Source organism: Cydia strobilella, chromosome 1 (genome assembly GCF_947568885.1).
Source record: "Cydia strobilella chromosome 1, ilCydStro3.1, whole genome shotgun sequence".
Taxonomy (NCBI): domain Eukaryota; kingdom Metazoa; phylum Arthropoda; class Insecta; order Lepidoptera; family Tortricidae; genus Cydia; species Cydia strobilella.
Window position 1 is genome coordinate 33214586 of NC_086041.1, and position 23997 is coordinate 33238582.

At 38.7% G+C, this 23997-nt stretch overlaps 1 protein-coding gene across 2 annotated transcripts; it reads left to right on the forward strand.

Moving 5' to 3' along the window:
* Positions 1-6582: 6582 nt before the first annotated feature.
* LOC134744715 (uncharacterized) lies at positions 6583-23276 on the forward strand. 2 transcript variants are annotated; one of them, XM_063678637.1, is made up of 15 exons: positions 6597-7017; positions 10333-10445; positions 10897-11059; positions 11604-11754; positions 13479-13651; positions 13944-14038; positions 15033-15246; positions 15686-15893; positions 16312-16461; positions 16816-16982; positions 17305-17402; positions 17733-17873; positions 18337-18616; positions 21603-21729; positions 22391-23276. In XM_063678637.1, exons 1-15 carry the CDS (start codon positions 6951-6953, stop codon positions 22515-22517), a joined length of 2274 nt encoding a protein of 757 aa, XP_063534707.1. In that variant the 5' UTR covers positions 6597-6950; the 3' UTR covers positions 22518-23276. The 2 variants fall into 2 exon arrangements, with proteins under 2 accessions (XP_063534714.1, XP_063534707.1); XM_063678644.1 differs by lacking the exon at positions 21603-21729 and having other exon boundaries at positions 6583-7017.
* The last annotated feature ends 721 nt before the right edge of the window (positions 23277-23997 follow it).

The following is a 23997-nucleotide window of genomic DNA, read 5'->3' on the forward strand; positions in this document are numbered from 1 at the left end:
GGTGATTCTGGGGTTATGATAAGGAATGACAACGTGATAAAGATGATCCATTTGAACAAAATTGTTTACATGGCACCAATGTGAAAAAAATATGACGATGAAATATGTTCGGCTAAATATGATCTCTTGAGGTTTTCTATGGAATTGCTCAATTTTTATCGCGATTTCGTGGTTTTTTTTCATGAGATGATCATATTTAACCATCTTCATAACTTTTTAACCGACTTTAATTATTTAAAATTAGATTCCCAATTTAGTTGAATATTTTTGTCGTTTCTGATCCCAACACCGAATCACCCATTAATAGTTATTTATATAGTATTCGCTGTAAATTATTATATTTAAATAGACATGCTAAAAATATTGCCGTATGATTGAAATGTATTACAATTGTATTACTAGTTTTATTTTCGAAATAAGTTTGATATTTGTTTGCTGTACACGATATAATTGTTCGGTATGAATCGTTGTTTTTTTGTTTTTGCTAGTAAAATTTGTGTTAAGCATGTAATAATCAGTGTCCTCAATTGCATGAATTTATAACGTGTCCATGCAATTTTGCAGCTTGCTGTGCCTAGGGTATTGTTTTAAAGTGCGAAAATTTCTGGGTTGAATATTATTCAAAATTTAATTTATGAATCATGATATCAGTTAAGAAATAACACCAATTCGTGTTCAATTTACCTAACTAATTAGATGCGCTAAACATCTTGAATCTTGACATTGATTATTGATTAAAAATGCAATAACTTTGTAATTAAAGCTGCTTCTATTTATGAACGATTTTCGATCACTTATTATTTTTATTGCAGCGTGTAAATAAATACCCCGTATAAAAATATTGGTCGTTTTTTTCATGATTACATGTAATTATGTTGGTATCATACGCTAGTTAATCAATCGTGTGTTTTATTAATAGTTAAAAGACAGCTAAGCATATTAAAGCCAGAAACCTAGTCCCATACAATCGATCTGATAAAGTGGAACCAGCTAAAGCTAAAGCCTGACCAGGAATATATGATCACGCGCCATATTGCGGAATTTCACTGGAATTTTTTGCTGTGCCTAGGGTATTGTTTTAAAGTGCGAAAATTTCTGGGTTGAATATTATTCAAAATTTAATTTATGAATCATGATATCAGTTAAGAAATAACACCAATTCGTGTTCAATTTACCTAACTAATTAGATGCGCTAAACATCTTGAATCTTGACATTGATTATTGATTAAAAATGCAATAACTTTGTAATTAAAGCTGCTTCTATTTATGAACGATTTTCGATCACTTATTATTTTTATTGCAGCGTGTAAATAAATAGCCCGTATAAAAATATTGGTCGTTTTTTTCATGATTACATGTAATTATGTCGGTATTACAGCAACATCATACGCTAGTTAATCAATCGTGTGTTTTATTAATAGTTAAAAGACAGCTAAGCATATTAAAGCCAGGAACCTAGTCCCATACAATCGATCTGATAAAGTGGAACCAGCTAAAGCTAAAGCCTGACCAGGAATATATGATCACGCGCCATGTTGCGGAATTTCACTGGAACTATTTTTTTCATACTATACTGAACTGTCACGCTATACATGAAAATAACAGCGCCCTCTTGACAATGATCATATCGTCAGGTGACAAGCAAAACTCACTAATTACTGAAAAATAATTAAACAAAAATCAACCGTATTCGGATAACAATACAGTTCACTATGGCTATGAACTTGTGGTGGTTCTTAGTGACTTTTGCTTGTTACCCGCCGATATATTACTGGTCAGGCTTTACATAAGTATGATACTATGTAATTGTAAAATATTGGTCATTGCATTACTTATCCTCGTAAGGCCCTCGGTCCTTCGTGTAGTACTAATTACTTCCTTTTGTTCGATTTCAAAACAAAAGAAATTCAACCATATTTCCTTTACTATTGATTTCAAATTTAAATGGGTTTTTTTGTATGGTGGGCCCTAGGAGGTTATGGGTACTTTGCTAGAATGACTGTGTGTGATTGGCCTCACAGTAGATGTGGATTTCTTTCTAAGCTTTATTACTAAGAAGTCTAAGAGATACAGGAAAAAGCAATCTCAATTCCAAGTTGATATTTGATAACGATCATAATTGTTAAGAGCCATTGTTTTGTCATTTTTCCATTTAGGTATTTACATATTTTGTGTAGTTTGCTAGAGTTCTAACTCTGCTTCGCGTTGGGAAACAACGGAGTATAACAGCGCCACCATAAACGTACCATTCCTATGAAAATAGGACGATCATACCTGCCTCACTTTATCGCTACTAAGTCGAAAGAGACGGACTTTTCTTATAAATCTTATCATATATAAATAGGTACTACCTATAGCTTTTCAGCACAAATTGTAATATAGACTATCTCGAGTATGACATTTTGCAATAAAATATCTAAAATTTGGAGCCAATCCATGATGTTTTTCTCAAGTAACCTTCTAACAGCAACATTATTATCTCACCATCTGTAGGCCTAATGTGCTTACAAATAGGTCTACAAAGGGTCGGAGGGTCTACAGCGAAAAACGAAAATCAAAGTTTCTGCCTCTATCGCTCTTGCATATTCGAGCGATAGAGAGGCAGATCAGAAATTTCGATATTCGTTTTTCGCTGTAGGGCCTCAGCTATGTAATATAGTGTCGACGATGGAAGGCACAAGTCTCTCAACCTACTATCTGATGACGAGACGAGCACAGCTTTTAAATTTAAATCTTATTTTCACGACACAAAGTGCATTTTTCTTTGAAAAGAATGTCAAACATACGTAACAATATCGAGTATTTGAGTTATATGTTAACAAAATTAGCACTATTACAGTCAAATGAAGGTGTTACTAGATTGTGGCCGATTATTTTGTCTGAAGATCGATGACGTAGCTACGCTGTGATATGACAATACCAAAGAGGATATAATTGGATAGAGCGGTACTGTCGTAGTAAATTTTGAAGCCACAGTAAATTCACTGCCATCTATCGACACACGATTAAATTAAAAATAAAAGTATCAAAAAATGTATTTATATATGGATAAATGTTTTTTTATTTATTTGAAATATTTCCATTAATTATTTTTATATTATTTTGACCCATGTTCCTTCACTGATATGCGTTAAATTGTTAAATAACAAACGAAACCGTTAACGCCATCTATACGAGAGTATGCCAAAGGTAGTGGCGCCATCTGATCGAGAATCTAATTTTCTTGATTTTCGAGTCACGTTTTTTCCTTAGACTGTAAGTATCCATCTATTACGGAGTTATATCTATCTATGATAATACTATTAGTTATTCTGTGGCTGTGAGTCCGAATTCGTAATAAACATAGCCGGCGGTTTTGGGTGCGGGAAATAAGCGGGAATGTTTGTTTTACACTAGCCAAATAGTATAGGTAAAGGCACTCATGTCTGCCGAGGTAGTTTGGCACTCGAACGCAGTGAGAGCGCTAATAGTCCGAGGCTGAAATGATGCCTTTCACTCGAGTTAAACACTCTACTTTTCATTACGAATACGAGGAAAGTAAAATAAATGTTTTTTTTAAACATAATATAAAAGTACATAATTTTTATAGCATCCTTTGAGGGTATTTTCAATTAACCATTTAAGTAAAAGCATCGTTGGTTACGGATTGGGGAGTTAAATATCAGAATGGAAATTGTATAACAAATCCATTTAAAACCAAATTTCAATTGCTTATCGTAAAAAAATGAATAAAATCGTACTTTGAAAGTAAAATGCTCTAGTGCAGAAACGTATCATTTTCTGCACACTTTTAAGAACAACAATGACCCTCTTCCAGATAATAAGAAATGATTTTTTTTGAAACAAACTACTGTAACATTTGTAAGCACGTTTTAAAGCTTACTACCTATTTTTAATTCATAGTTTGGTAACTATTTTACAATAAAATAAGTAGGTGTACCAACACGAAATTATTCCCCTATATTCAAAGATTCTAGAAGTTATCGTCTAATCTTTCGTAAGTACCTACTTATTGAAAATAATTTGACACAAACAACTTCATTAAAAAAAAATCTAAATCCATTATTTCAGAGAACCTGTCAAGCTAAGTAAGTAAACATCGTAATTTAAAAGCGATGAATGTAAGGACGGCGCGGCGTATTAGTGAAGTAGCCGCAATTGTCCGTAGGTAATTTTGTGCATCAGGACGTGATGGATGGTATGCCGCGCCCGGACATTTCCATGACAATGGCGCGACGTTACCGAATTAACATAACAGATTGCTTTATAGGTCGGCGTCTGCGGTTGGTGTCATCGCATTTGGAGCGTTCGAATCAAACACTGTAAACATTGGGCAACCTTGGAAGTCTACGAGACGCAGAACTGCTCGTCAAGTGTTAATATTACAATCTTGATCCGCCGGTAGCTGTGGCACTGAAAATATCAGAATATCTACAGCGCATGCAAGAGCGCGGGACCCAGACAGTAGGTACTAAAAGCAAAGGGCTTGTTACATCTGCCTTTTCGTCGGACACTTTTTGCGATCTTTCTGCTGAGGGTGACAGGGAAATAATGAAATTGTGTACATAATAATAAACTACCAATAATAGCCCCTTTAACGTACTCTCTGATTATGCATATAGTATTTCGTACCTCGAGCTCTCTTTACATTGGTTTTAAAACTACAAACGCAAGTTAGCCCGACATTTGGAACACACGGTCAAGTGAACACGAAGCCTAATCATAACCAATTAGTCAGCCTGACTGTCGTTAATCATTTACCCGCTTGTTAAACACGAGTAGCCGCTTATTTTCAACATTTCGGATTGTTTCATCACATCGTTCAATGGCGCCATTGTCTTAGTTGATATATAGTTTTGTTTACGTTTCCTGTTTTTGCACTGTCGTTCATAAACATGACATATGACGAGTGTCTGGGACGGACATGATCTATGGAGAAAACGAAAGATTTAGAAGAGAAGAGCATAAAAATAAAATGGTGATCATTGGCATAGGCGTGGGCGAAACGGCCCCTCGGCAACAGCTTCGCACTTAAGAAGGCCCCGCGGGAACCAACCCTTTTTATTAGGTACCTATAAGGCTCAGTCACTTCATGCACTTTATGGACAATGAAGCGAGCTATAGGACGGAGTTTCTCAATGAAATCAATTCTGCAAATTTGAAATGGGAACCAAGATCGTCGACATTCGATCTGAAAATCTTACCAGCTCTGGGCGGTGTACATTGCTCGGTGATTCTCTGATACAGTGGGCAGAAAGAGAGATTAACAATATGACTCATCTTGTAGATGACCGATCTAAGATTGCAGGAAACCTTTGGTGGAGGTCAGCGCACGACCCATCGTTGTAGAGATTGTGATGATGAGGATTATGATGATATGTTTTCAAGTACCTATCTACAGCGGCTTTGTAATACCTCTACATATTTGTATTAACATGGTATCCTACCTAATGTCCTCTACCTAGCTGTCTCTTTAGCAATTTGAGAAACATCGTCCTCTTAAATAAGGGTTATTACAGTCATATTAGTTCGTATACTTAGTTGTATGTAGTACTTAGTACATCCACCATTAAATATCATGACAGCGGCGGACGTCACGATGTTCCTTCCTCGACTGATGCAAATTGCGCTAGGCGGATGATTTGGAAATCCGCGAAATAACATAGGTACGGGTGTAATTTTTATTAGTTGAGCCCGTATGTTTGCGAAATACCAAAGTGTTATCTATTAGAAGCTATTGTTGAACGCGGGTGAATCGATCTCGAAGACGAACCGGTGTAAATGAGCTATTTGGTTTAGGTTAGGTTAGAATTTTTTTCTATTCTATTTTTATTGTAAGCATTTTAGTCCTTTTTACATCGTGATACAAAGTTCTTTTGAAGTTTAAAAGTTTATTAATGTAACTAATATATAGGTACCTAAGCAAAAATATGAAGGTAGGTACAACGTGGCTTAAAATTGCAAAAAAAATGAATTTTGAGTCTCCTCTAGAAGACTTAGGTAAGTTTCTACAGAAGTCTCAAATCTCTAAGAAACAACTTAAACGCATAAAATCTAAAGAACGGATTTCAAGCTTAACAATACATTAGGGACTCCAAGGAATCTAGTAACCCACCAAGACAAGAGACCATCGCTTGTGAGGTTATTAGGTCAATGGAAGGAAGGAGGAAGGTATAAGTATATTGTTTCCCTGTCCTTAACCGCAAGACAGGAGAAAGTATCCGGCTAAAGGATAGGTGTAATAACCCCTATGGGTACCTACCTACTGCGTAGACGTGTTAATCACGGGGTCACATTTCAGGCTTGCAGCGATCGACTCAACGATAGTAAATCAGGCGCTGTCATATCATCGTTCGAATTCCACTATCGGTCGCGTCATTCCATTGTAACTTGTAGTAAAGGCATAATGAGCTGCAAGGTCGCGCGGCGGGGCACGGCTGCTGCACTTCATGAGGCGTAGATACTCGTAGTCAGGTAGTTTCAGCGCGCGCGCCGACGCCGCTCCGTCGCATACCCGCTGTCAAGACCTTTAACTTGCCGATCTGACTAGATTTCACGAAACATCCTTTTAAAACGAGACTTAGACACTACCTGCGAGGCAAGAATCGCGATCTTCGTGCCTACGCGACTCGAGTTTACAGTCGATATTCAATTTAAAATGTAACAAAGGACAGTGTACATCTTGTATAATAAATACAAACTCATCATGTTCACTCTTAAACTGTTTTTGAGTTAAATACGTCTGATTTCTAGTTCGGAACCTGACCACACACGCGATGGTTATGTTAGTTCAGCTGCGGCCCGGTTACAATAAGCTATAACGAATTGCACAAGTGATTCAGTCCCTACAAGTTTTCCAGTGTTGAGTCACGTCCCAAATGTACTAGGATTATGTGGTTTTGGAGTAAGATCTGTGTCTTATGATCTAGTGCCAATAGTGCTGTAGCTGGATGGAGTTTGGCAAGATGGAGCGCTGGCTAGTGCTTGTTGTGGTTCTGCTTATGCAATACTTTGGTGGTAAGTGAAGATTGTTTTACAGTGTGGGTCATAAACTGAAATAGATGTCATATAACATATAAACACTGAAGAAGAAGTGACCGAGCCCGTGAAAAAGTGGCCGAGGCTGGATCAAGGCTGGGTTCGGATTCGGACCGGCGTGTTCAACTTTCACAGTTGACGCAAATCCACAGGACATGATTTCTGTTTTGAATTTGTATATAGTTATTGTGTTATCGACTTCTTAAAATGAAAACAAAAGTCAACAATAATTTAATTTGTTCTCCAGTTCTAGGGATCATTAGGGTTCCGTACCTCAAAAGGAAAAAACGGGACCCTTATAGGATCACTCGTGCGTCTGTCTGTTTGTCTGTCCGTCTGTCACAGCCTATTTTCTCCGAAACTACTGGACCAATTAAGTTAAAATTTAGTATACATATGTAAGTTTGTGACCCAAAGACGGACATGTAACGTAAACAACTGGATTTTAAACATGGAAGCCACTTTTGGGGGGTAAATGAGAAAATTAAAAAATAAAGTTTTTCAAACTATATCGTGTTATATATATATATATCAAATGTAAGAGCTCATTGTGCGAATCTCAAATATATTTTTTTTATAATTTTAGGATTAATAATTTAAAAGTTATTCAAGAAAATAGGCAAAAAATGACCATCCCCCTTTATCTCCGAAACTACTGGGTCTAAAATTTTGAAAAAAATACACAAAATAGATCTTTACCTACAGATTACAGGAAAACCTATTAGAAATTGCAGTCAAGCGTGAGTCGGACTTAATTACTTAGTTTTTGATCCGACCCCTAAGGGTTTTTTAAAGACATTTCACTCATGTTTCACATAAAAAATACATTGTTTAAATTGTGTAATGTACGGAACCCTTGGAACGTGAGTCCGACTCGCACTTGGCCGGTTTTTTAAGTAATCATATTTACCTAGTACCTACCTACGCGACATTAGGGGCCGGTACCTATTCAAAGACCCGTTCTTACACACTGAAATTAAAATGTCTATAAATATTTTTCATTACAATTAAGTAAGGGGTCTATTTGAGCCACTTTGATCAGTAAAAAGTAGTCATACGTATATTATTGTACATATGATATGAAAACATAATCCTTCAAGAGCACAAAGCACGTATATAACGCAAGTCTGTTCAGTACCTAACGCATTTTAAATAGTGCCGTTAGTGCGGCATCTTGCTAATGCATCTATTTTAACTCCTAACTATCAAGATGGGGATGGGTGATACATTTTATTGTATACCTGTATACTCGTTCACTTCTTTCCTGTAGACATCGCAGTTAAGAGAATTTTAAGCAATTTTTTACGCTGCACCCTTACAGGCTCAAATTTTAAGAAAAGCGTGATATGTATTTTATTTACCTGGGTCGTAAAATTTTTGCATGCCCACACAAGTGACCTTTTGATTAGATTAGATAAATGTACAGACTACCAATAATTACGTGGCTATTCGTTCGCATTTGTTTCTACTTTTTTTAAATCTTTTAAGTAAGCATGATCCACCCTAGACTGCATCGGCACTTACCATCAGGTGAGATTGCGGTCAAATGCTTGCCTTTTTGTAATAAAAAAAAGGTGTTTTTCACCTCAGCAGCTCGAACAAGCTTACTTTCGTCACTCCCTGGAGTGAGGAAAGTGAGACTTTCCTCACTCCAGGGAGTGAAACAATGTAGCTTTTTAATTTAATGAAGGCCATGAACTTCATACTACGGTACGGTAAGGTACGGTACGGTACGGTACGGTACGGTCCGGTCCGGTCCGGTCCGGTCTCGAATCGTATCGTATCGTACATATTATAATACTTTTTTTTCTGTTTACTCTGTGTAATTCGAAATACATTTTAACCTTTAATATGTTCTCACTACTGAGGTGAAAAATTATGTGTGCAACACGAGAGCAAAGTTATTTTACATCTCGTGTTTTTGAGTCCCTCGCTAACTACTGCTAATAACTATTGTCGGCAAAGGTTGTCACGTCATCTTGGCTACCACCCAAGGAAACGATGTCACTGGCTGACATGCAACCTAGTTCTCGTCGGATCATTAGCTGCAATCTGCGATAGATGCACGCTTGTTTGCCGTGAACTATTATGATGATTACAATTAGACTCCCTTTATTATGGACTATTACTTATTCACCGTTTGCTCGATTGACTCGACAGATTTTAACTTCTGAGGTCATAAGGAGCAAAAAATGTTGTATGACTTTTGGGTCGTTTAGCAAAAAAAAATTTTTTATGTGTGTGTGTGTATTCTGCACACGAAACGTTGTTATCTTATTGACAATAAAAAAACATTACAACGAATAAGTTATGTTTTTTACACATATTTTGCGAGTTTCCTTTATTTCGAACTTTAATGTCTGACAGTAGGTATGTTAAACCACCTCACCCTTATATTCCAGACGATTGTAAACCTAACGTGAAAGGTAACGTAAAAGGTAAAGTGAGTTATTTTGACTAAACATTTTTATCAAGATTTTCTCAAAACTATTTTAACACGTAAGAGTCAGAGTCACCGTGGAGCCCGTACTTGTCATAATACGAGTATATTACATTTAAAACTTTCGCGTTTTGAACACAGATTAAATCACATTTACAATCGGGTCTATCGCGAATTTATTTTGTTACCTTTATTTACCGACGTTACGCCACAGGTTTCACTGGTCGTGGTCGCGGCTAACTGACGACCCAGCCCCAGCAAAATGTCAACAGAGATTTGTGTGACTACCCGACGAAAAGTGTATCTAAAGTTTGGGGTAGACATCACATTTTCAAACCACCCACTACTCATAAATGTTAATTATTGTCAATAGTCCGACAGAGGTGTGTTTTGCATGTCGGACTCATCATCATCATCTTCCTGGCGCTATCCCGGCTTTTTGCCATGGCTCATGGAGCCTGGGGTCCGCTTGACATCTAATCCTAAAAATTGTAGGCACTAGTTTTTACGAAAGCGTCTAAAATCTGACCTTCCAACCCAGAGGGGGAACTAGGCCTTGTTAGGATTAGTCCGGTTTCCTCACGATGTTTTCCTTCACCGAAAAGCGGCTGGTAAATATCAAATGGTACATAAGTTCCGAAAAACTCATTGGTACGAGCCGGGTTTGAACCCGCGACCTCCGGATTGAAAGTCGCTAGGCCACCAGCTGACTAGGCTAGACGTTGCGTGTCGGACCATTGACAATAATTAACATTTATGTGTGTAGTGGGTGGTTGGGTGGTCATCATGAAGGAAAAATATGCAACTTGGCCTGCTGGATAAATGATGCGTCGGTCGTTACCTTTTTGTCTCAGAGGGCAGTGGGCAGTGCCGCAATGGGCAGGAGCCGAGCTTCGCGCGCTGGTCGGGCGCGAGCCCGGACCAGGCTGCGCCAGTCTTCGTGTACGCGGCAAGCGGCGAAGAAGAGGTAATATGTTTCTTCAGCGGACAGTGACCATGAACATTAAGTAGAAGAAGAAACCGGTATGGCACGGCGCATTTTCCATGTGCCATGAAATGACCGCGTCGTGAACTATGAAAGATTTTACTTTATCGCTTCATCAGCAAACAGTTTGCGACCCGCTGATCTCTATGACTGACGAGCAAAATGTAAATAGGTATATAAATAATTAAATAATTTCACGGTTTAGACTCACTTGTTTTAGTCACTCGCGCGACAATTTCGGAGAGCCTAGGTCTCCTTTCTCAAGCACTAATAGTGCGAGTAGCGTTCACGACGACCGTGTATTGCGTACACCGTGTATTGTGTATTGCGTTGCGTGTATTGTGTGTTTAATGTTGGTATGTCTCACAACAGTTTAAATTCGATTAAATGCCTACGGCTGTAAATGAAATTTCTCGGTTGTTTAAATTGGCAGTCACTGGCAGGAGCGTGCCTGGCGCGATGCCGCGAGCTGCCAGTGTGTGCTGGCGTTGTGGTCGCCTACTCACGGGGGCACTGCCACGGCGTCGCCGCGCAAGTAGAAGAATTACTCCGACCAGACAACGATGTGGCTTACTTCAAGAAGATCTGTGCCATATGTGAGTATAGATTGTTTCAATCGCAGTCGCTGCCAGTGAGTGCTGGCTTTGTAGTTGCACATTCTCACGAGCGATGCCACTGTCTCTGCGCAGACGCGACAAGAAATACGTCCGGAGCCTGATTCAGATTTAACCATTTGTCATGGTTTTGAATTGGTTTTGAAACGACCTTGACAAATGTCTTGATGATTGGGGCGCATCTCACGCACGACTTTAAGGTACATGCACCAATCAGCGTAAGCGGTCCTTAAGGACGTGTCAAAACCTGTTCAAAACCATAACAAATTATTACATCTGAACCGGTCAACGACGTGGCATATTAGAAAGATCTGTGTTTTAATTTCAAATAATTGGTATTTTCTGTCCGAAATTTAAAAAAATACCTACGAGGATATTGGTGCAGAAACAAATGCCCACACTTTTGATTCAGACAGACAGCTGTATATCTGGGGCAAACTAAAAACTTATTAGGCTCGTGTTTTTACAGATATGCGATGTCTGTTATCGCCCCACAGTTCTTAATATTATTATGTACTTACCCCAGTGCCCGAAGGATGCGCGGAGCGGTGGTGGGCCGTGGAGGCCACGCCGGGGTACCACCTGCATTCCGAGAGCAATATAAAGGTGGTCCTGAACACCACGGCGCGGGAGTGCTATGCACTCGTCCTGGGCACAAGGGGGGAGCAGCTCTACAGGTTAGTAATCATCAATTGGGACATTTTCTATGAAAAGGGACCTTATTGTCGATGGCGCTTACGCCGCACAGCGTCGCGCGGCATTGTATTTATATCGGAGAGTCGTTAATAATGGTGTAAGCGCCATCGACAATAAGGTCCCTTTTTATAGAAAATATCATAATTTTCGAAGTAAGGGGTTATTTAGATCTATCCATATATGATCTACATGTTATTTTTCGGTCGATCTTAGGAGCAATATAGAAATAAAAATAGTTTATTTGGTGTATGACAGTCTCCGGCCAAAAGATAGACCTAATATTTAAATAACATGTGGGGTCATAAAATCTATCCTTTTACGACATAGAAGCGATATACTTACCTACCTAAGTTGTTTCCCTGTCCCTCTTAGTCTTAGCTCTCATCTTATTGTATCTTCTCGTAAAGTAGATAAGTATGGTCAAAGATAGATATAACTCCGTAATAGCTGTTTACAGTCAAAGGAAAAAACGTGCCTCGAAAATCAAGAAAATTTGATTCTCGTTCAGAGGGCGCCACTAGTTTTGGCCCACTGTCGTATAGATGGCGTTGACTGTTTCGTTTGTTATTTAACAATTTTAACGCATATCAGTGAAAGAACATGGGTCAAAATCATAAAAATAATTAATGCATTTAAAAAAAATCATTTATCTATATTTAAATACATTTTATCGTATTTTTATAAATCTTAATTTTTAGTTTTAAAGTGTGTCGACAGATGGCAGTGAATTTACTGGGGTTACAAAATTTACTATGACAGTACCGCTCTAGTATAAGTTACTCTATGGTATGGTTCATAATTGTTATACACAGGAAGTAAGAACGCACGTGGTATGTACTTAAATAATCATGATAAGGTTAATAATAGATAACCGTGGAACCGTTTTAATCTCTATCTGCATGTATATGAATGACAATCTTATACCATTGTTCCTGGTACAACCTAATAACTCTGAGATCGCTGGGATTTGATACAATATACGATCGAAGAAATAAATATTGTGCGAGGTGAACAACCTTTACTAAGAGGGACCAATCGCGAAAAAATTCGCTGCCCCGTAATAAAAATAGTTATTTGTGCAACAAGAGAGGAAAGTTGATTTTTCTTGCGAGTGTTTATTTTGAGTCCCGAGAAAGCGAAAGATTCTAAGGTAGAATCTTGAGCGTAGCGAGGGACTCAAAAACACGAGATGTAAAATAACTTTGCTCTTGTGTTGCACACATAATTTTTCACCTCAGTAGTGAGAACATATTAAAGGTTAAAATGTATTTCGAATTACACAGAATAAACAGAAAAAAAAGTATTATAATAAGACCGTACCGTACCGTACCGTCCCATACCATTAAAAAAAATGTAAAAAAGTATGAAGTTCATGGCCTTCACTAAATTAAAAAGCTACATTGTTTCACTCCCTGGAGTGAGGAAAGTCGCACTTTCCTCACTCCAGGGAGTGACGAAAGTAGGCTTGTTCGAGCTGCTGAGTTGAAAATTATATTACCTACCTATTTTGTACCAAGTTTCAGTTAAATTAAATTAAATAATTATTTATTTCAGAAATTCATCATGCCTAAGTTAAGGATGGATTTATACTTTTAAGTCTTAGTGTATATCAAGAGGTATATTAAGGAAGACTGTAAATAATGTACATGGATTACTGACATACCTAAGCGATAATATTTATAAAACCAAGCCGTTTTTTTCCCAGATCGGCGCAGTGGGTAAGCCCCGAAGGCGCCCTGGACGCCGACGCCGTCAAAACCTCCGACTCTTCGCTGGGCAACTGCATCCTCAACGCCGAAGACAAGTTCACCGAGCCGGAGTCCTATAGGGTTGCCAACTACTACACATTCTACGTGGAGAACCAGTGCAGGCACGACTGTGAGTACACACAAGTAAAAATGTTCAAAATTTGGAAATTTAAATGCTTAGATCGGGACTGCTATTTAAAGTACATTCCGTTGAGTGTACACTATATACAACTTTTGATTAATTTATTTTAGTCTCTGACACCAAACGTTTGCTTTTCACTTAAGTTACCAAGTAGGTACCTGTGCCCATATCAGTTAACTTAAGCTGGGCAATATCGCGGTAATAAAAAAAAGCGTTAAATATGATTTACTTAATTTACTCTTCATTTGAAAGGGGTTATGTTGTTGTTTAAATTTTTCAGATCCAAAGAAGATAGACCGATGTTCCTACGAAGAATATTACAACCAAACGCTGAAACACGTCGAGTTTACTTACAAAAACTTTACCAAAGATGAGGTGTGTATTATGAGGTGTTTGTATGCATCGTACTTAGTCATAATTTCATAGAAGTTTGTATGTGTTATGTTTATGTACCCACTTACTTGTTTTGTGCAAAAAAGTTTCTTACTACAAGCACACAAAAAATATACTGGTACCTATTCCGCTTCCCTCTGCTATATTTCCTATTACTTAGTACTTGGTTGGCACTAACTCCTTTCTTAGCCATTTTATCCAGCTTTACATTTAGTTTTTTAACAAATACTTCCATGTAAAACTAGGTATTTCCAAAGCAATTTACCGTGATTGTACCTAGGCAAATATGTGTCTTATCTACTCACGAACATACTAACATAATGAGCATATATTATCTACTCGACGAATTACTGGCAGCAATGTGCAATGTTATGATTATGTGTTCGAGGAAAATATGCGCATGGTATCATCATATTTTCTTGCTTATGTGTCTACTTGATCTTGATGGTAGATTTTATTAAAAAAATTCAATGATATAGGACAGCTAACTATTAAAAGTGAACTACATGTTCCTTATTTCTTTGTTGTTGTACTTTGAATTGGTACCTAGATAAAATAACAAGAATGCAGGTAAAAAATAAAAATTCACTATTATCAATCATGTTTATTTAGAAAAACAATAAAATATTATATTTCTTACAAATAATAATATAATTACACGAGGTAATTTAGTCAAACCCGTTCGTTATCGCTTCCGGTGCAAAAGTGCCCATAATGCTCACGGCATTACCCCTATTCTTAAACTCTCACTATTATTAAAAGTATAGTACTATCTATATAAGACCTATCAGTTACCTCTAAATCTACTTTCCTTATGTCTAAAGGGGCCCACTGACTTTCAGTCCGCCGGACGATATCGGCCTGTCAGTTGTTCGGAACTGTCGAATTTTTGTTCTAACTGACCGGCCTATATCGTCCGGCGGACTGATAGTCAGTGAGCCCCTTAACAATGTAACATTTCCAATTGGAATTTCAGTGCAAGAGCGCCTGCGAGTCCGAAACGCGCTTCGTATGTCGCGGGTTCACATGGCTGCCTCGCGAGGGCGAGGCCGGAGGGCGCGGCGAGGCCGGCGGTCCCGGCTCTCGGGGCCTCTGCGACCTACACTCCGAGGACCTGGTGTCCACCGGCTCGTGGCTGCTACGCCGCGCAGCTCAGGCTGTGTATTATCGCCGTGTCATCTGTCTTAATAGTAATCTTTTTTAGAAGCTTTTATTTAACTTGTTTGTTTTCTGTTTATACTGAGTTCAAAGTGGCTTGGCGAGGGTGTGGCAGACGTCGCGGTTAACATACATAAGTACCTACAGTATATTTACGTACATAAGTAGTAATCTAGTCGTTAGCAATGATTTTGGCCTCGGTCTCATCAGCCTCTGACAACGCGAATGCAGGTAATTGCAAAATTTCATGATACTTAATACAGGTTCGCCAAGAATAAACTGCGGAGGCGGATCGAAGATAACGCAGTTTATAGACCCACAAAACCACTCTGCTCGCTGATAGATCAATATTTAAAGGAGTCCAAAAAGTTACTAAATTATTGTTGAAAAAATATGCACTGATTCGCCGTACTAGTTTTTCGGAAGATCCCTATGATATTCATTAGTACCTATACATATTTTCTATTGCAGTAAGCGTGGATTGCTCAGACGACTCGCTGATAGTGACGTACCACCCGCGAGGCCAGTTCCGCGGCCGGATCTACGTGCCGGGCCGCGGCGAGGGCTGCGGCGCGCGCGGCGTTGGCGGCACCGTTCGGCTCAAGTTACCACTGTATGGCGATTGCGATGTCAACTTCGCGCATGCCATATCACATACGCCTAATGGAGTCGTTAATAGGTGAGACAACTGGTTGTGGCTCTATTGTATTTGGTAGTTATATTCTGCGGCTGCATCTACTTGCCGGGCCGCGGCGAGGGCTGCGGGGCAAGCGGCGCTGGTGGCCCCGTGACACTGAAACTGCCGTTGTATGGTGACTGTGATGTGAATTTCGCGCATGCTATATCGCCTACACCTAGCGGAGTCTTTAATATAAGGTATGAGGCTGTTGTGGCTCTAGAATGAATATAAATAGTGCTAGGACGCGCAAAGCACACGGCGTCGGCAGAGTGTATGGTGACTGCAATGTCAACTTCGAGCATGCCATATGCCCTAAGCCACGCCTTTTAACGATCACGCGCTTAAGGAACCGTAAAGACAAACTAGATTGCAAAATAACCAATTTATATATTTATTTGAAACAATGTATTATTTTTAGGACGATGGCTTACGTAATGGTTATGATCCAAAACAATCCGATCATCCAAACGGCGGGCGACCGCTGGGTGCGAGTGGGCTGCTCGCCGGGCGAGCGCGCCGCCTCCGTGCCGAAACATGTCAACGCCGCCGTCGCCGTGAAGGACACCGGGTATGCAAACACATGCACTGCACTTGCACTTGCAAATGCACTTTTTTTATAAGGTCGACACTACCATTTAACTGAATGATTGGTTTGGAATCCCAGTGCAGTATAAGTACCTACTCAAATTTATATATACCTACATTACCTACAGAAAATATTGGACTCGTGCCCGACGCTGAATTGGATTGCGGAGGCTTTTCAAGATTGTAAGTAGTAATGTTAGCCGGAAATTTGAACACCTCACCTCGGTCCGTATCCAGCGTCAGGCATGTGAGACCTTAATTGCTTTTTGTTTTGTCTATTTCTTCTTACAGAAAATAAATATTTAATAAAATAATTCCATTTAATATGTTCCATAAGGCGTCCATCCGAGCCGAGTAGTGGTGCGCCGTTGCCGGCGTCGGCGAGCACTGTGTACAGCGGCGGGGCGCCCGTCTCAATGTACGTCGTCCGCGTCGCGCAGGACGCGCCGCCCGCCGCCGCTGTCTCGCTGGGCGAGCCTTTAGAATTGCGCATCGAGTCCACAGGTATGACACACAATAAAATTGTAGAACGTCTGAGTAGAAGTAGTATTGCACGAATTACCGTCAATACATTTTTAAATTTAGCTTGAATACACTCCTAGCGTACTTGAATAGGATATCTATGACATAGAATCCGAAAGACACTTGAAAAGCCCGAGGTTAGGTCATTATATTATCAACAGTATTTTATTATATATAAATATCTACACACAAGTCCTACTCCTACGCCATTCTTTGAGATCAGATTAAGATCCTTGCGGACCTCGAGCTCATTTACCTATATAGAATTTACCTTTCTAGAATACTTGTTGTTTATTATTTGCAGAGGAAGCCGAGATCGAAGCTTACCACTTAGTGGCCTCGTCGCGACTCGGGGACAGCTCCGTCCTGTTGCTTGATAGCAGAGGGTGTCCCACCGGACAGGTAAAATTTAAATTACTTATTGGCCCTATTCCGAAATCTAAAAGATTAGATTCCAGCGAGAAATAAGGAGATCCCCAAGAGAACCAAGCTAGTTAACATCGCTAAGAGTTAGGCTCAAAGAAGTACCTAGTGCCCGCTGTGGCCACACAGATTCTAGCGGACGTGAGGACGCAGCAAGAGAATGCTCCAAAAAAGGTGGACCAAGAAATCGTTAGAGAACGAATAGATTAATTATGCACGACCAGTGTTTTGGAGATCCTTGAGGGAGACTTTATAGTGCTATAACTTTTCTTTTTCGATTGGTGATGAAATGAAATTTGTCTGTTGTAGGTGGACTTCCCCGCGTTCACACGCAGCGTGTCGGGTGGCACGCAGCGTCTGTCGGCGCGGTTCAAGGCGTTCCGTTTCCCCACATCACACATCGTTCGATTCGCTCTGATGGTGCGGTTCTGCGATAAAACTTGCGACCCGGTGTGTATCCCTAGACTCATGTGATACCCAATTTACATAGGTTACTTTATAATCGGTTGGTCGCTTAGGTATTAGGCGAATGCACTTACTTATTGGAATAAATCGATTGTCATCCGCAGCGTACCATCCGTTTTCTGACGAGACGTATTTGGTTTGATATTGACCGAAGTTAACTGTTAACCTGCTGTTAAAAGTACACACAGCTGCAAAAGTGCATGCCCACTTTATTAATGGAATTCATGCACCTTTACAGCTCGTTGTACAAATTCAACAAAAATGGCCCTAGTAGGGGTATTTATGATGGATATATTTGACGAGTTTCGAATGTAGGGCCGCCCTACATTCGAAACTCGTCAAATATATCCATCATAAATACTGTCTGTTATAAATTTCACATAGTTTGCTGTAATGCTGTGTAATTTTTTTGAATCAATAAATAAAAATAAAATCATTTATTTTCCAGGTGAATTGCATCCAGCCATCAGCCCGCCAAGCACGCATGACCAACGCCACGTTCTCCTGGGAAGACGGCGACGGCGTGCCGGGCTCGGTGGGTCCGGCGTGGGGCGCGCACGGCGCGGGGGGCGCGGGGGGCGCGGGGGGCGTGGTGGCGCGCGGCGGCGCGGCGCCGTGCCCGCCCGCCGGCGCCGGCCGCATGCCGCTCGAGCTGGAGATGGTGGTCGGTTCCGGGGATGTGGTGTCCGCTGACACTATGGTCCGTGCTGACCATCGGTCTAATATACGTGAGTACACACTTAACATAGATAAGGTTTACATAGAAATTAATACTACTTATTAAATTGCATTTTATCCACTAGTGGGGAAAGTAATTTGACCTTGGAGCGTGTTTAAGTAGCTTTTGTTTTGACAGATAACAACACGTAAAACGCTCATAATATAGGTTCGTTCGATATTAATTATTATTAAATAAATGGTTAGAGAATTTAATAAAATTTAGCTTGGTTTAATGATTTTAAGTCATAAACCTTAAAATTCCATAAGAAATATTGTTTTTTTTTTATATTGATGTTGAATATAATTCTGAACGCACAAGTTGAGTCGATGCAATTTCAAAACGCATCGTCAGAAATGTCAACAATGTCAACAATTTTTTTACATAATGTTATGTAAAATTTTACACAATGTATACAAATAAAGACTTATTTTTTGATGAGCTATTTTTTCGTATGTTGCACTTTCCTCGCTATAGTGAGGTGAAAAGTTTTGTGTTACACACGGGTGCAATAGTACATTACTACAGAGGCTGGGAAGTAAGGAGTTGCCGGCCGAATGCATATATAATGGATAGTTATGAGGCCGACAACCCCTTTCCACGCCGATGTATGTATAGTGCTTTTCTTAAACATATATACAATGAAATAAATAAAGAAATTTCTACGAAATTAAAGTTTTATTTCTAAAGAAACTAAAAGTAAACGAGGCACAAAATATAACTACCACCTATACGTATCTTTATTACACGTGTCGTATATTTTACACATGTAGTTTATCAATTTATTACACAAATTTTCAAGATATATTTATGTGTCTTTGATTTTTTCGCCTTGCATCCGTCTGACTGTAGTTTTAGCCACATAACTAAGATTACATAGTTTTTTATGTTGATATTATGCTTCACATACATAGTTGCCTTAAACATGAAATGTAATTAACAGGTATTCATTTAATATTTTCGTCGAAACTCATATTCAACACAATCAAACACGCACAATAAATCCAATAAAATAGAATTACAAAATGAAAAATTTTCAAATTTACCTCCAAAACGATTAAAAAAATACCTACGCGTGTTTGAGTAGACATTTTTACCGCTAATATTTAAATGAAATATTTTAAATGTGTATTTGTAATTATAGTTTGTCAAAGGACTGTCTTATTTCAAACATAGACAGAGAGAATCATGCTATCTTTATCTTACACTAGTACTAGCACCCGAAAGAAAAGGATGAGTATAGTTGTTTTTGTTCTTATTTACTGCCAACTATAAATTTGCGATTCAATATTATTGGAATTTGTTAATAATGATTTATTTATGATTTTTTTTGAAATTCTATACAAATAAAACTGCAAAAATATATCAAATATCGTTTATTGTTTTTTTTAATAGTCGTTTTTAATTGGCAGAATGTCATTCCGAACAAAAAGCAAATATTGGTTATAGTTTTTTTTTATGGCATGGCATTATGCCATGATGCTGTGTCACAGATATATGTGAAATGGAAATTAAAAAAAAGCCACTTCCCGGCCTAAGCCTGCAACTTTGTATGAAATTTCATTACATACCTCTCGTCTAGCCGCGCCTAAGACGTGATACTTCCCAGCCTAATATAAAGAACGTAATATCAATATTACATAGCATGTTTGAGAAAATGTATCTCACTTCTCGTGCGTTGAAACACTCGTTACGCTCAGGATTCTATAGTTGAACCACGAGCGAAGCGAGCTAGCTCGTGTTTCAATTCCACACTCGCGGGTAAAACACAACTTTGCACCCTTGTGTAAACAAATAACTATTGATATGTTTGAGTCTCACGGGAGTTTTATAGTTAAAATTACTCACCTTATTAAAAGTGCAAATATATGATATAAATAGGACAAATAGCTTCACGTTTCATGACATGATATGATTATGAAATAAATACGAATCAATGTCTCACTCGACGGCCTCGGTTTCCGGTCGACTGAACATCTTGTATAACATCATTAACAATTAATGCGTCGAGACACGTAACAGTCGCATTCCGCTGATTACCACAATTAAATCATTATGCGAATCATTAATGCAAAGGAAATATAGGAGATAGAACACTATCATGCTAAATCGGAAAAATACACGGGTCTGCATTACTGATTTTTAAACGAGTTCAATTTCAAGAATGAAGATCGAGGTTTTGTTGTCCGTGGTGGTGGTGAATTGGTGATATATCGTTTTAATATAAGTATCACAGAATAAGTAATAGTATTATCACACAGGGTGTAAAAAAAATCGGTATCGTGTTGTGATCAGGAGAAACCGGCCAAGTGCGAGTCGGACTCGCGTTCCAAGGGTTCCGTACATTACACAATTTTTAACAATGTATATTTTATGATAAACGTGAGTGAAATGTCTTTTAAAAATCCGTAGGGGTCGGATCAAAAATTAAGTAATTAAGTCCGACTCACGCTTGACTGCACATTTCTAATAGGTTTTCCTGTGATCTATAGGTAAAGAACTATTTTGTGTATTTTTTTAAATTGTAGACCTAGTAGTAACGGAGATAAAGGGGGGGGGGGGGGGGGGGCGAATCCATAAGTATGCAAGATATTTTATAAAAAGGGCTTTTTCTTCCCTGCTAGGAGGGATCAAAGTGGCACTTTTCTTCCCTGCTAGGAGAAGTAACACTTTTCTGTTCTAGGACACTATTTTTACATTTTTTTGCGTATTATTTTTTAAGCTTAAATAATATTTTTAAACATTATAATTACCTCATAGGTGATGTGAAAAGCAATATGTGTTACATGGTAGCAAAATTATTTCCATCTTGGGCGTAACACACTTGAATATCTCACTACGCTCAGGATTCAACTTGAGAATCCCTTGCTACTCTCGGGATTCTATTATAGAATCCTTCGCTTCGTTTAGGATTCAATTGTACGCCCTCGCCGTAAATATGTAATTTTGCTCCTTTGTGACACAATCTACTATTGATAATGTTTGTTTGTACACAGCGGAGGAGTCGCGCGAGTTTGATAACGGCCTGGTGTGCGTGCATGAGCTGCTGCTGGTGGCGCTGGCGTTGGCCTGGCTCGCCGTGCAGGTGTTACTGCTGCTGGGATGCTGCGTCCTCGTCAAGCGGTATGTTGGGTGGTCTTCACACTAAATGCCGATTTACACGCCTTTCAAGCAAGCAATTTACATGCATAACGGTGTCTGGCACAAACACCTGGGTGCGTAGCCAACGTGCAATCGTTAACGCTCCGTAGCGAACGAAACGCAACTGTCACTGTCGCACTAATATGGAAGAGTGATAGAGAGAGATGACTACGATACGCTACGGTGCGTTAACGATTGGCACGTTGGCTACGCGTCCTGAACCGCGAAAAACGAAAATGTAAAATTTATCATTTAGTTTAGCACAACGGGACTTAATCGCGTATAGTTAAGTTTTGAAATTTACCTCCAACGATTTACCGAAGGCGTTGTCCCCGAGGTCTCGGAGAAGACTGGCTAAAGATGACATCAACATCTTATAGCCGCGCGAGTTTTTCGAACTACCCGCACTTAGTCTTGTTTATCAACTTCAACGTTTTGCGCATTAACGTGTTACTCGGTTGACACACTACACTAACGATATTCGAATTTTCAACTACCTATCAATATCGTGAATGTCAATATTCGTAATACGTTTATGAATTCATTTGGCATTCTTGGCAAGTGTCGCGTTCCTGAATAGCTTTAACATTGATTTTTTAAAGATTGATTTATAAACGCTTAATTAATTATTTGTCTGTATCAGATACCGTAAGCTGGCCGAGATGAACATGCAGAAGGACTACCAGGCCTTTGACAACGGTGGTTTCGATTCCATGTCGACGCATCGTCGGGTCCATTGGCCCGACCAGAACATTGATGTGCTTCAATAATGGCGACCAAATTTCGGTTAGGTACTTATTTATTTCATATGGGCTGATTTTTACAGATATTGATTTGGCAGGTCGTAGACTTCGTTATGCATGTATGTATATATATACTTTATTGTACATAAAAAATAACAACACGAAAAGTACAGTCACAGAGTAAATTAGTTTATGGCCCTCAGACTAGTAGCTACGACGACCGGCGTGACAATAGAGACGGAGATCGTCGGGATGGCGGCGACCGGCGCAACGGAGATCGCCGGAATTTTTCACGACAAGACGAAGGTAACAGGAAAGTAATTTCAGTCCCATCCTCAAAGATCGGTCGGGTAATCGGTAAAGGCGGGTCTAAAATCAAAGATCTTGAATTTGACTCTGAGGCTAAAGTAAAAATCGGAGATACTAGCGGCGACGAAACTGACATCACGCTGACGGGTACTGATGAGGCTATCGCAAAGGTTGAGGACATGATTAAAGATCTTGTCAAAGACTATAAACCTTTGAGGCGAAGCGCAAAAATATAGTTATGGAATATTTTAGATATGAAAAGTTTATTCTGAATTTGTCAAGATAAACAAGGCAGACAGAAAGACAATTTTTGTATTTAAATTAATAAAATGGATTAAGTTCAGAAAAACAGAAATCAGGCTCAGGAGTTCACGGTTTCAACCGATGCAGTCGTTGAATTAGTGGGTACAATCATTGTGCAAGTTTTATTTTAAGATTGTATAATGACCTCGGTGTAATTGTATTGTACATATTACTTTTAATAGTTCCGCATTAAATCTTTCTATACACAAAGGTTTTTTATAGGATTTATTTAGAAAATTGTGTTATGCAGTCGACTAAGCTAAAATGACGTGTTTCAGAAAGTAAAATGAGATTCCAAAACGCCTTATTTCGGCTAAGATGACAGCTCATTAATAGTACATAAATAGTTTAGGAAGAAGTAATGATACTATTTTTTAATTATTTATTTAGATTTTAAACTTTTACCCTCTTGCTAACATTCCAAAGTAGTTAAATTTCTTAATTATGTGTTCATTTGTTATCGAGTGATTTATTGAAGATATTTAAATGAATAAAAGTAGTGTGAATTGTTATAGGTATAGATGTTTGTAATAAAAATAAATAAATGTGTTTTTATATCATTTTTATTCTTTGAACATTCCTCCTATTTTTTTTATTTTTTTCCTTGCATAATAAAATAAATAGCTTTACACATAATCAATAAAATCAATAACAATTAACCGACAAAGTATTATTTATCACATCACGGTTATACCCATTATCCAGTCAGTTGAAACAGCACTTGATTAGCTTGAATTATTCCTTGAGTAGGACAAAATTCGGTAAATTGAAAATTTTGACCGGTATTTGATAATCACCCATGGCCCTTACTAAATGACAATTAGATTGAAACTGCATTATAATTTACTAAACAAGATTACGTATAATTAGTTCTAATACTAATTTTGGCTGTATG

Excerpts from the sequence above, each read along its gene's own strand:
- LOC134744715 (XM_063678637.1), top strand. The coding sequence starts at position 6,951 with ATGGAGTTTGGCAAGATGGAGCGCTGGCTAGTGCTTGTTGTGGTTCTG. Across the intron at positions 7,018-10,332 it reads GCTTATGCAATACTTTGGTG|AGGGCAGTGGGCAGTGCCGC; the intron begins GTAAGTGAAGAT and ends TTTTTGTCTCAG. Across the intron at positions 16,983-17,304 it reads ATTGCGCATCGAGTCCACAG|AGGAAGCCGAGATCGAAGCT; the intron begins GTATGACACACA and ends TATTATTTGCAG.